Here is a 13,830-nt window from a genome sequence, read left to right on the forward strand (position 1 = left end):
TTTCTAAAAAAAACAGTTTCTACACACACATGATGGTTTGATTTTGAAAAAGACAGTTTCGAACATAAATGACGGCTTATTTCTAAGAATGACAAATGACGATTTGCTTTTGAAAACAAAGTCAGTATTCAAAGAGAAATGACGGTTTTTTTATGTAGAAAAAACTGTTTCCAACAACAAATGATGGTTTGTTTCTGGAAAAAACAGTTTTCTAAGAAAAATTACGATATTCCTTCGAAAGAAGAATTAGTTTATAAAAACAAATGTTGGTTTGTTTTGAAAAAAGATAGTTTCTTAAGACAAATGATGGTTTATTAATGAAAAAGGCTGTTTCCAAGACAAATGACAATTTACTTTTGAAAACAAAAGTCCCCTAAGACAAATGACAGTTTGTGTCTGAAAAAGACAGTTTCCTAAGACAAATGACGATTTTCTTTCGAAAAAAAAAACAACTTCTAAAAACAAATGTTGGTTTACTTTAAAAAAATACAGTTTTAAAGACAAATGTTGGTTTGCTTTCAAAAAAGACAGTATTCAAAGAGAAATGACGTTTTGTTTGTTTCTGTAGAACAGTTTCTACAAACAAATGATGGTTCAGTTTTGAAAAAGATAATTTTCAAGTCAAATGACGGTTTGCTCATGGAAAAAACAGTTTCCAACAACAAATGATAGTTTGTTTCTGGAAAAAAACAGTTTCCTAAGAAAAATCACGATATTCCTTCGAAAAAAAAATAAGTTTCTAAAAACAAATGTAGGTTTGTTTTGAAACAAGACAGTTTCTAGAGAAAAATGATGGTTTATTTCTAAAAAAGGCTCTTTCCAAGACAAATGACGACGACGAACACAAGTCTCCTAAGACACATGACAGTTTCTGTCTGAAAAAAACAATTTCAAACGACAAATGACGGTTTGTCTCTGAAAAAGACAGTTTCCTAAGACAAATGACGATTATCCTTCCAAAAAAACAACTTCTAAAAACAAATGTTGGTTTACTTTAAAAAAATACAGTTTTAAAGACAAATGTTGGTTTGCTTTCAAAAAAGACAGTATTCAAAGAGAAATGACGTTTTATTTGTTTCTGTAGAACAGTTTCCACAAACAAATGATGGTTCAGTTTTGAAAAAGACAATTTTCAAGTCAAATGACGGTTTGCTTATGGGAAAAACAGTTTCCAACAACAAATGATAGTTTGTTTCTGGAAAAAAATAGTTTCCTAAGAAAAATCACGATATTCCTTCGAAAAAAAAATAAGTTTCTAAAAACAAATGTAGGTTTGCTTTGAACCAAGACAGTTTCTAGAGAAAAATGATGGTTTATTTTTAAAAAAGGCTCTTTCCAAGACAAATGACGACGAACACAAGTCTCCTAAGACACATGACAGTTTCTGTCTGAAAAAAACAATTTCAAACGACAAATGACGGTTTGTCTCTGAAAAAGACAGTTTCCTAAGACAAATGACGATTATCCTTCCAAAAAAACAACTTCTAAAAACAAAAGCTGGTTTGAATTGAAAATTGAAGACAGCTTCTAAAGACAAAAAACGGTTTAATTCTAAAAAAGACTGTGCCCAAAAACAAATAACGGTCTACTTTCGAAAAAGACAGCTTGGATTTGCTTTTGAACAAGACAGTTTCCTAAGACAAATGACGATTTTCTTTCGAAAAAAAAAACAACTTCTAAAAACAAATGTTGGTTTGCTTTGAAAAAATACAGTTTTAAAGACAAATGTTGATTTGCTTTCAAAAAAGACAGTATTCAAAGAGAAATGACGTTTTGTTTGTTTCTGTAGAACAGTTTCTACAAACAAATGATGGTTCAGTTTTGAAAAACACAATTTCCAAGTCAAATGACGGTTTGCTTATGGGAAAAACAGTTTCCAACAACAAATGATAGTTTGTTTCTGGAAAAAAACAGTTTCCTAAGAAAAATCACGATATTCCTTCGAAAAAAAAATAAGTTTCTAAAAAAAAATGTAGGTTTGCTTTGAAACAAGACAGTTTCTAGAGAAAAATGATGGTTTATTTCTAAAAAAGGCTCTTTCCAAGACAAATGACGACGACGAAAACACAAGTCTCCTAAGACACATGACAGTTTCTGTCTGAAAAAAACAATTTCAAACGACAAATGACGGTTTGTCTCTAAAAAAGACAGTTTCCTAAGACAAATGACGATTTTCCTTCCAAATAAAAACAACTTCTAAAAACAAATGGTGGTTTGAATTGAAAATTGAAGACTGTGCCCAAAAACAAATAACGGTCTACTTTCGAAAAAGACAGCTTGGATTTGCTTTTGAACAAGAGAGTGTTCTAAGACAAATGTTTGTTTTTAAAAAAAAAAAAAAAAGAAATTTGAAAGACCAATGACGGTTTGCTTTTAATCATCTTTAATTGGATAATACTTAAAGCGATATTACAATACAATAGACTTCATAAAAACCTTTCACAAAATATGGCACGTTACGTTTGAAAATATATTTAACAAAAATCTATTCTAAAATATAGCGTAAATAAACACTATTTGTATCTGTATTAACTCAATAGAATGTTTATTTAAATTTATAAACATTTTTTACTACGCCACTGGGAGAGTGTGTTACTATCATTTTCAAAAATTTAATGCCTACTATTTAAAACCATATTATAAAAAATATAGATTTTTGTTCAATAAAGTGATTACTAACACATAACTATGTTGTGTCCTTGAATTGAATATCATAGTTACCGAAATCCATTCCTGACAATTTAACTCATTCATTATCAAAATCACGATTACGTTTAGATATTTAACCGAATATTTAAATTGATATTACTCATCAATATAACTCTATAATTGGAATCAAATTCAACAGAATCCTCTCAGTATTTTTAGAAGAAAAAGTTGTACTAGTTTATCAAGATAGACTAGTGAATAATTTCTTCTAAGAATATCTCTATTACTTTCAATAACCACGTTGAATCATTTCCTGTTTGATGAATAATAATTTTTTTTTAGTTAGTTGTACAGTATGGTATTATTTTTGAATCATTTTAGGAGGCATTGGTTTCTACTTCCGTCAAATGAATTCGTATAATTTTAAACTTAATTGACGTAAACATATACAGGGTGATCCGGGACTTGATGCAAGAAATTCAGGAGTGAGTAGATGACGTGAAAAAATTGCTGTGATATAAAAAAAAATTGGTAATTGTATCGTTTAACCCTCATATTTTCACATAGTTTTGTTGTTTAAAATTGAATCAAGATATTGATTTCTTTCCACGAAATATTTCTCAGAAACGATTTATCCAATCAAGATGACATCACTATCTAACGAATTTGTGCAAACTTAGCAGTCTTTGTTTACATTTGTCGAATATATGCTATTTGTATGATATATTTCATTAGTCAAAAGCGGAGTTAGAATGATTCCACAGTATAAATTGTTCGAGCTTATTAGCAATCGCGATGCAAATATTGACCTAATCTAACCACACTCTATACAAATTATCTCATTTCTGATGACTATATATTCAATTAGAAAATCAATAATTCTTTGAGAAATACTGCATGGAAAGAAATCTGTAAATTGATTTAATTTTAAACAAAACAACTATGTGAAGATATGATATCCGCGCCCCATATATGCGTATCAAATTAATCACCTTACAGCAACTGAATGTTCAAGGTCATCGTAGCTGTGTGGGTTAAACGATACAATTACTAAAAAAATTTCCTCGTACGAGGTATAGGCATTTAAAGCTGCGAAATCAAAAGTTATATTTGAGAATATTTTCTAAATTTTACATTCGAACGTGATGAATTTTTAATGGATGATTACGTAAGTCTATGTGATGTATTTGGCGGTATAAATACTTCTACAGTACTATCTGAAGACCAGGGGCGGCTTATGCCCAATGGTTAACAATACGTAAGTTTCACAGGGACAACCTGTACAATATGAAGATAACAAAAATGAATTTTTCAATCGATTTTTTAAGCATAAAGGTACTTTTTGCTTAACTCGATAAAATTTATGGTTTAGAAGGTATATGGATTTTTAGATTTTAGAAAACTGTTTGCCATAAAGAGACATTCTAAAGAAAATTATCATAAATTATTATTATTTATTGAAAATACTTATAGGACGTATTGAAACAATAACAATCGACAACTAGCATTCTCCAGAACCACCTTTTTTCCACATCCGGAATGTTCTAGATTAACAACGATTTGATAATATATTTGTTGGAAAAGTACTGTTTACTGATCAAACTGGTTTCACACAAAATTAATTCCCATGAATTACATTTATGGGCAGATGCAAATCCTCACCGTACCATATACACAAAGAATCGATTTTGTGTTGTAATTTTTTGATAATAACCTGAATGGTCAACAATACTTGGAATTTGTTAAGAATGTTATGTGATAATCCTCTAAACATTCGCAGACATGTGGTTCATGCACGATAGAGCCCCTCACCACTTCCTATATGATGTAAAAAACCATTTTAATATAATTTTATTATATATGAGGATGATGCCAAAAGTACCTGGCCTGACTTAGAGATGGCAGTAGCTGCTTGAAAAATACCACTTTATTAGAAAGTACACAATCTATACAGCATATATTTTAAGTTTGAAGATGCCACGTTGTTTATTATTTGTTTGGCAATCATCAGTAGTGAACGTTTTTAGTTATATTTTTCTGGAAAAAATTGGTCATCGTTATGTGATACAAAATTTTTATTTGAAAGGTATTAGCCCAACCAATATAAAAGCTGAACTCGATTCTACTCTGGGTGAGACTGCTCTTTCCTTATCAACATTGAAATTTTGGGTAGCAGAATTTAAACGAGGCCTTTCGACCTGCGAAGATCAGCATCGCCATCGACCAAATGAGGTGACGACTCCAGAAATGTTGAAGAAAAGCTACAAAGTGGTACTGGATGATCGTCAACTGAATGTGCGCGATCTAGCAGGCATAGTAGACATTTCAAAAAGTGCGTTACATCGCATATTAACTGAGAAATTGGATACGAGAAAGCTGTGCGAAAGATGGGTGCCGCGTTTGCTCACAATGGATCAAAAGCAGCGTTGTTTTGATGTTTCCGACGAGTGTTTGTCAATGTTTCACAGAAATAAAGCCGAATTATAGATAACTATAGATGAAACATGGATCCATCATTTCACACTCGAAACAAATCAACAATCGAAACGATAAACTGAAATGGCAGAACCGGCTGCAAAGAAGGCAAAGACCGTTCCATCTTCAGGCAAGATCAAGTCGTCAGAACAACTATCAACAGCGAATATTATACGAATTTATTGCAACGTTTTAGCGAAGAAATCAAGCAAAAACAGACGCATTTTGCTAAGAAGAAAGTTTTGTTTCATTAAGACAATGCACCAGTTCACACATCGTTATTGCAATGCCTAAAACTAATTAATTATAGTTTGAATTGCAAGCTTATGCACCGTATTCGTCAGATTTAGCCCCCTCGGATTAATGTCTGCTGCAAGATTTGAAAAAAATGGTTCAGTGGTCAAAGAAGAGGTGATGTCGGCAATTAGTGTCTATCTTGAGAAGACGATTCATATATAAAAAGGGTATCGAACTTATTGAACATAGCTGGAGAAACTGTATGGAACTAAAAAGAGCTAAGAACATTGAAAAATAAATATATTTTTTCCCTAAATTTTTGTGTTTTCATTATTGGGCATAGTTTAGTGAATAATTAAGTCTTAATGTTTTTAGTGCAAAGTGATTAATTTAGTATACTTAGTGTTAGTCTATAAATAAATTCAGTAATTAAAAAACACCGTGTGTATAAATTCACTCCACCATTTAAAGAATAAATAAGAAAAACATTACAATACTATAGATCTTGCTAACGATTCCGACGTATGATGATGAAAATTATAATCCAACATAAAAGACTGTTTGGGTTGAAATTTCGGGATATTCATACTGAACACACTGTTTACCGAAGGTATGCATCAGTATCTGAAGACGGTACATGGTTATCGAAACGCGCGTCAGACAATGTTATTGTGCAGTTGTAGCGGTGGATTCAACAATCTATTCAGTACTGGGTATTATTTTTAATCCTTATCACTTACTTAACAGTTAAAACATTCAAATTTTTTACATAAATATTTCAGTGCCTTTGATTTGATTTAACATTTTATCACTTGCATTTAATGATGGGCAGTTATCACTAATAAAGATATTCAAAAGTACTTTGTATCCAAGTATTAGGAATATATTAGATTTCAATTAATAAGATGGAAACACGTTTTGAATGAATCCATAATAATTTGAAATGTCAAAAAAGGATGTTGCCGAGGCAAATAGAAGTTTGATATTCTGAAAATAACTTAGTTGACAAACGAAATGATATAAACAGAATATAAAAAGTAAATATAGTTGGTAATTCATTTGATCTCATCATTTGATTGGCGCTAACCTGTCTGGCGCCTTAATAAGCGGCGCCTCGGTATTGCTAATTTTACTAATAAAACTACAAAAATTTGTTTGACACCTTGAAAGAATAATATGATTTTCGGAGAAATCATTAGTCGATGAAATTTAAATTCTAGTTGTTCTCGGCAAACTTTGGAATACTAAAAAGTCACATTGAAGTAGTTTAATATATATTATACTATATACGGAAAATATTTTCATTTATGTGACAATAACGCATTTGTCGTTGTCAATTTTATTATTTATTAGATTCTACATGCAAATAAAACAATAATGTGAAAATTAGACTCTATAATCATGAGAAATGAATGGTAATAGCGTTGTGGATATCAGTAAAACAGCTGACGTCATATTTTTCAAAAAATATTCCAGCTTAATTTTAAAACAGCGCTGGCAACAACTATAAGTCATCAATGCAGTTGCGGCGCCAGATATGTGCGTTGTATACGTCAGTACAGTGCCCGGCGCCTCTCAGGGACCCGCAGCTACAGCTACGCTCTGAAAAATCATATATGGAAATATAGAGATAAAACACTGACAAAAAATACTTTTCAACACATCACTCAATAAGTCGTGTGACTATACGATGGACGAGGAAGCAATTCGAAGTATAATTCGTGAAATTTAACCATCGTTGTCATCAACTTGTGAATCGGTACAAAATATTGCATGCGCATCCCAAAATATCAAAGCCATAACCTTCCCAGATGGCTTTTGTGCCTTTGGACGCTTCGGACGTGGTTCACCGGCTGCAGTCAACTCAAATGATGATAATTTTGATTCCATAATGAAGGGATGGATCCATATTTCATTCTTTGTCAAATATTGACGCAAAAAATCTGATTTATTACGTGTAAACATGGCCGAATGTTTGTGGACTTTTTTAATGTTTTCTGAAGTAACCCCCTCAATTGGACGACCAAAACGTTCTTTTCAATGAAGCAGAGTCCGGATAACGCTTTTGAAGCCATTGCTGAACTTGTACAGATTTTTCATTAAGAAGCTATGATAAATTAACATACGAAATTGTTTTGATACCATTGTTTTGAAAATAACAAAAGTAGCTTCATTTAAATGGCTGTCACTTTTTTCTGACTAATCGAAACGTCATGAAATTTTTACATTTGAAAGTTGGTACTTCATAAACGTCATATATGGATTTGAGATTGGCAGCGCCATATCTGTGTGTCAGTCACACGACTTATTGAGTGATTTTTGGAGGCTTAAAATGCACAATTCAAATTTAGGATCTAAATTTTCAAAATTTTCCGGGGGAGGGCTACCCTATTATCACCTCGCACAGAGCCACGCGGTAGCTAACGCGGCCACTGCATCAGCACCATGATGATAAAATACTGAAATTAGGAGCATAGATATTGAAATAGTAAGAGAGATAATTTCCCGCCTCTCTTTTACATAAATTTCATTAACAAATATGTATTTTCAATTTTCGTCACTTTCATTATTAAAAAATATTTCAGCACTGTAGCCCTGAACCATTCGATACAATTTCCAGGTAAGTTTAAGCTTTCCTAATATTGCAGTAATGATCATACTGAATAACCGCTAGGGTAGGTGTTTAGTCCAACTATATTTAACAATTTCAAATTACCTGCTCCTCTTGGCTCTACTCTTTAAGACAACGAATTCCTATAAATTGCTTAACTGCCTAATATCATTGAAAAATCATTTTCTCCACACTGATTATTCCTGATTATTTGGGAACTTCCAGAGATGAGAAGGGTAGAAGGTAGCACGTGTTACTGCTTTTTTTAGCCTTTTTGTATTTATATATAGTCTATTTTTACGTACAAAAGAGTAATAAAACCCAATTTCTAATCCAAAACTCAGTTCAATCATTTTTAATATTGCTACAGAATAATCCTAATATATCCGAAAGTTTTCATACATGTACCTGAGCTTAATACAAGTTTTCGAACGTTTATAGGTCTTTTATAATCATAAGCACTACAGAAGAATAGAAAAAGGTTTTTACAGGCCAAAGCCATGTGTATTAAAGATCACATAGCCATATCATAAGAATTTTTTCTATAATTTATCTATTTGGGTGATTCCGTTCTAACTGTGATTTTTTGTATTCAAAATTTCAAGATTTTAAAATTTAACTTTTCTAACTTTTTTATGCATATTATTCATCTATTTTACTGTAAAAATAAAACTCTAAGAGGAATTTACTACAACTTCAAAGTATCACGAGCAAGACACAAATGTCGGATTTTGAGTTCCACGGTACTGACTCATTTATCCACGGTACTGACATGGTAACTTAAGATATTAAACAACAAGTGCATCAATTTTCCTCAGTTTGATCAAAAACATTAGAATTTATAAGGTAATTAGTTTAAATCATTTGTTACGACAAAAAAAATTAATAATTTATCGGTAAATTCTAGGAATGGACATGACACGGTACTGACATTCAAGTGATGTAGTATAAGTTTTCTTTAAGTGGCAAGTTATATTGTATAAAAATAATGTTTAAATATCTTAAGAATTATTCAATTAACACAAAATTTTTATTAATTGATTATTAATTAATGACTAGTACAAAAAAACAATACAGGACATTGAATATCACAGTTATAATGGAATCACCCATTTGCTAATAAAGTTAGTGTTTTATTTTAATTTCAAAAATCTCTTCTCAACAAATTTCACCTAAAATACGAATGTATCACCTTATTACTGTTCTAATTTCACGATGACACTGCTTTCACCATAAATGGCACAACAGTCTCCCACGCTTATTAAGACGTTATATAGTCTTCCAAGTAAGAGGGCGCTTTGCGAAGACGGTTGGAACGCCTTATATCAGTAGTGAGAGACTCTGGAGCTGCCCCTGCAACTGGAGCCTCTGGTGTTGGAGTCTGAGTCGACCCGGAACTTGGAGGTCTCCCTCGTTGAGTACTGTCAGAATCTGGATCATAAATAGGTAAAAAGGTTTGAAAGAAAATGAGTAGTCGAGGTAGATTGCAAATCATCTCCCTCTGGTTCAGGGGCAAAGTGAATCTTCTTCTTTGGAATTTCTGAACGGCGAAGCAGGCCAATGTGGCGTTTTATTTCCACTTGTACATATCGAGCTGAACGATGTAGTGAAGTCTTCCAAGCTTCTTGAGAACGGTGCCACTGATTCCGGTTGTTGGCATAGTACCTCGAAAACACGACATCTCCCACGCTTAATCGGCGGCTTTGGAGACCATGATCGACGTTTGGATTGTGATTAATTGGACGAAGTACATCCAGTTAGCATCTAATGTTTCTTCCAAGGTAAAGCTCTACTGGAGGTTTTCCACAAGCCAGTCACAACATTAATTGTTTCTAAACATTTACAGACAAACATTTAAGTAAAATTCTCGATGAAGCAGTGGAATTACTAGTATGCTTGGTGTTTGTAAATCTATGATTTAATCATTTAATGAGTTATTAAAGTAGAGAAATGTGGCGAGTTTCAAGCTTCCACTATCAAGAAAGAGACACAGACTGTTAATAATACACAACAACTGTTCAGGTTAGTTTATTGGCTTTTGAATCTACACGAACCAGTACCAAATATGAAGACATGAATGCTGATGTCTTTAAAGAATTGTTCGAACAAATATTAGATCTTCTTTCTCAGAACTATATAATAGTAGTGGATAAAGCAAGTTCCATCCCGGTTCTATGAAGAAAGAGCTGTATCCTTTGTGCTCCCTGCGTAAAGAGAAATCAACAAATTATGGAATTGATGAAATTACTGAAATTGTGGAATTACTGTGGTTAGATCAGCACCATATCATGGGGCACACTGTTTACATTACCACTACACCAACACTCAAAATTACACTGTCTAACGCGCGTTTCGATAACCAAGTTATCGTCTTCAGATACTGAAGCTAAACTAAGAGTTAGTTTACAAACAAAAGTAGTTTAATAAAATACCTTATGGAGGAACAAATCGATCAAGTGCCATCAAGGGAAAGTAGAAGCTAACGAATTTAGAGCCATGGAAGATAAGTCATATTGAAATAAAATATTGTTGCAGAAGATATCGATATATTATTAATTTTGACAGTGACTGACATACAGACAGCGCTGCTACTGTCGAATCCATTTGACGTTTAAGGAGTACCAACTTCCAAAAGACTAAAATTTTATGACATTTCGATTAGTCAGAAAAAAGTGACAACCATTTAAGTGAAGCAACTTTTTTATAAACAATGAATTCCAAACAATTTCATGTGTAAATTTACAACAGACACCGATGATATTAAACGATCTGGTCGTCCATTTGAGGTGGTTACTCCAGGAAACATCAAAATTATCATAAGTTCTTATTGAAAGAAAATACTGTACAAGCTCAGCGATGGCTTCAAAATCGTTATGCGGACTTTGTTCCATTGAAAAGAATCATTTCTTATTGGTTTAAGTTTGCTGAAATTTAAACGTGGTCGTACAAACAACGATATTGGCAACGTTCTGGTTGTTCAATTGAGAGGTTATTCCAGAAAACATCAAAAAAGTCCACAAATTGGTTGTATCTAATGGTAAATTGAAATTGCGTGAATTAGCTGAGGCCGTGATGATAAGATACCAGAAGACAGTGTGTTTCCAATTATGTATGAACATCTGAACACGAGAAAACTTTGTTTTAAAATGAGTGCCGCGTTTGCTCACATTCGATTAAAAGCAACAACGTGTGATGATTCAGAGCAGTATTTGGTTATGTTTACATATAATAAATCAGAACAAAACCTGGTATGGGCACATATGAAGGGAGAATATAAAGAAAACATAATTCTTTTAAAATGAGTGATGTTTTCAACATTCAATAGTCTTTCTGGGTAGTCACTATAGAAACGGTTTATTGGTATACCGCGTGTTCGATTATTGGACTGTGTTTGCTCGTAGTTGTTTTCGAAAGTTGGATGTTGATTATGATAGTGGTAGTGCTACGCCACCAAATATCTATGGAAGCGAACGCAAAAGCATCTAATATGTTACCGGCCAAATCCAAGTCAGTATATGAGAACATATATGACCTTCTTCGTGAATAGTGCGACAAGAAACTGTAAAAAAAGTTTCTGGAAATATCCTTGTATTCTTTTTTGAGGAAAAATCAAAAATATTAAAACCTCCTACATTATGAAATATTTACTAAATGTAGAAAAGTACATTGAATGCTAAGAAAAATATTCATATAAGTTTTCAAAATTGATCCCATTCTGAAGTTTTATAAAGGAATTATATCAATAAATTTATTCAAGAAGCTGATAACCAAACAAATTTACTTTGTAAGGTAGAGGTATAATTAATTCTCTGCTTGATTGCAAAATGGTTTGCAAAAGACATGTATTAGAGCTACAAAAGTCATTCGGTTACCGAAAGGGGCAACATTGCATCCATAAAACGTCACGGTCGCTGTAAATCTATCTTCGTAGCAAAAGCATATATAGAAGATATTTGGATAAATAAATTGCGATGTCTAGTAAAATATCCAATTGTCCACCCTTGATATATCTGATGAAATTATGGAACCAACTCTTCAAGAAATAACTGAGGTTTCTGATCAGCAGCAACATCTTCGGGAAATTATGTTGAAAGTTAATTGTTCAAACTTTACTATCAAGTGATATTCCAATAAAAGAAATTGTTTTATTATAAATAATCAATAATTAATTAACTCTGTTTAAAATACGTCCTTCAAAGGGTATTATTATTGTATAAAAACTATTCTATTCTTTATACAATGGTAATATTTAATGTTTATTTTGGGAATAATTTTAGTAGCGAAAAAAAATTTTTTGCCGGTGGAAAAAAGTTAATATTTATGCATCAATAGAGAAAGTTTTTCTATTGTAACAAACCAAATATTTTGTAAATTTATTTAGACTAGAATCAAAAATAAACTAATTTCTAGAATTTATATTAAAACATTTAATAACAAATATTTATTTTATTGAATAACGCAATTTTTATCAGAAACATTGTAATAAATCATCAGTTTTGCCAAAAATTATTTTTTTTTAGAAATCTATATATGAAATATATGAATCTTCATAGTTTGTAAGGGATGGACTTACCTGAAGGAACTAAAACCGTTTCATCGAGGCCTGTTGTTGAGCATTCTGCGAAATTTTCGTTTAGCACTTTTCTGTCGGTGGTTGACGAGGATTGTGGTATTTCCGTCGATTCTGCACTAATTTCACCACATTCAACATTTTCACTGAATTCCGTATTCGTAATGTCGATTTCTTTTTCGGCGTCAAAAGGTGATTGAATACGTAAAATAAAGTCCAACGAACAGGAACTATCTCCTCCGTAACTTTGAACCGTATCTGCACTATCTTGTCTTTCGAATTTTTGTACTTCTTCATCGCACAGGTGACTTTGGTCATTATTTTCGCTATTTTCGCTACTTTGTCTGTCCATTGTTCCATTTTTATCGAACGGTATTAAAGCGGAACTGAAACTGAAATCCTCTCTGATATTATCACTACCTAACCAAAATTCATCCGAACTCGAACAAAAAGTGCGTTTAGTCATACATCCATGTTGTAAAATCATCTCAGTCTCCTGAGATGACTCACACTTCTTAGTCTCATTAGATGCATTAGATGTGTCTTGAGATATTCGCGCACTTAAAAGATACTTTAAAAGTTCACTGGTGGTTAAATTTTTGAAAATCGACCGTTCAGACGTGGACGGTCGTAGAAAGTCTTCGCTGTCACATTGTGAACTGTGCAACGTTGTTGAATCACCATTTTTCGCGGCCAGAGCCGACGGATTCATGAATCAAATTCCGGGAAGATATTTACGTGGAGATTTTTCTGTGTTGATTATGTGTGCTTTTTCAAGTCTGAATACTGGTAAAACCCAATGAGCGGCTGTATCTTAACTTAACTATGGTCCCGTTCCGTTGGTAAAAGTACCGGTACAGGGTGATGTGTAGGTAAGTCGATTAATTTATCAGTTGTTGCTGAATGTATAGAAAGATTGTACAATTTGGGACAAATTCCGTAGGTCAGAATAATAGTAACTTCCTGTAATTTCTCAATTCTTAGACCTTTTCATCTATTAATGCATCTAAATGCTCTTGATTTTAGGTCTCTTCTATTTTGAAATTAGTTTTTTTAAAGAAAAGTTGAAACGACAAATTTTATCTTCTAAAAATTATTGAAAAAACTAATTTTAACACATAATAGACCTAAAATCAAGAACATTTAGATATATTTTGATAAAGACTTAAAGAAAAGTCGAAACATCAAATTTTACCTTTCAAAAATTATTAAAAAAAACTAATTTTAATACAGAAGAGACCTAAAATCAAAAACATTTAGATATATTTTGACAAAGACCTAAAGAAAA

General features: G+C 32.2%; 1 protein-coding gene across 1 annotated transcript in view; it reads right to left on the minus strand.

Annotated features, from left to right (window-relative positions):
* LOC130894508 (Friend leukemia integration 1 transcription factor-like) overlaps nt 1-13,254 on the minus strand; it is a 56,394-nt gene extending 43,140 nt beyond the window's left edge. The window contains exon 1 of the mRNA XM_057801390.1: nt 12,546-13,254. Within this exon, the coding sequence (XP_057657373.1) occupies nt 12,546-13,254 (709 nt within the window). The remainder of the gene's footprint in view (nt 1-12,545) is intronic.
* Nucleotides 13,255-13,830: the final 576 nt, after the last annotated feature.

This window comes from Diorhabda carinulata, chromosome 5, assembly GCF_026250575.1.
Source record: "Diorhabda carinulata isolate Delta chromosome 5, icDioCari1.1, whole genome shotgun sequence".
In the NCBI taxonomy this organism is placed as follows: Eukaryota; Metazoa; Arthropoda; class Insecta; order Coleoptera; family Chrysomelidae; genus Diorhabda; species Diorhabda carinulata.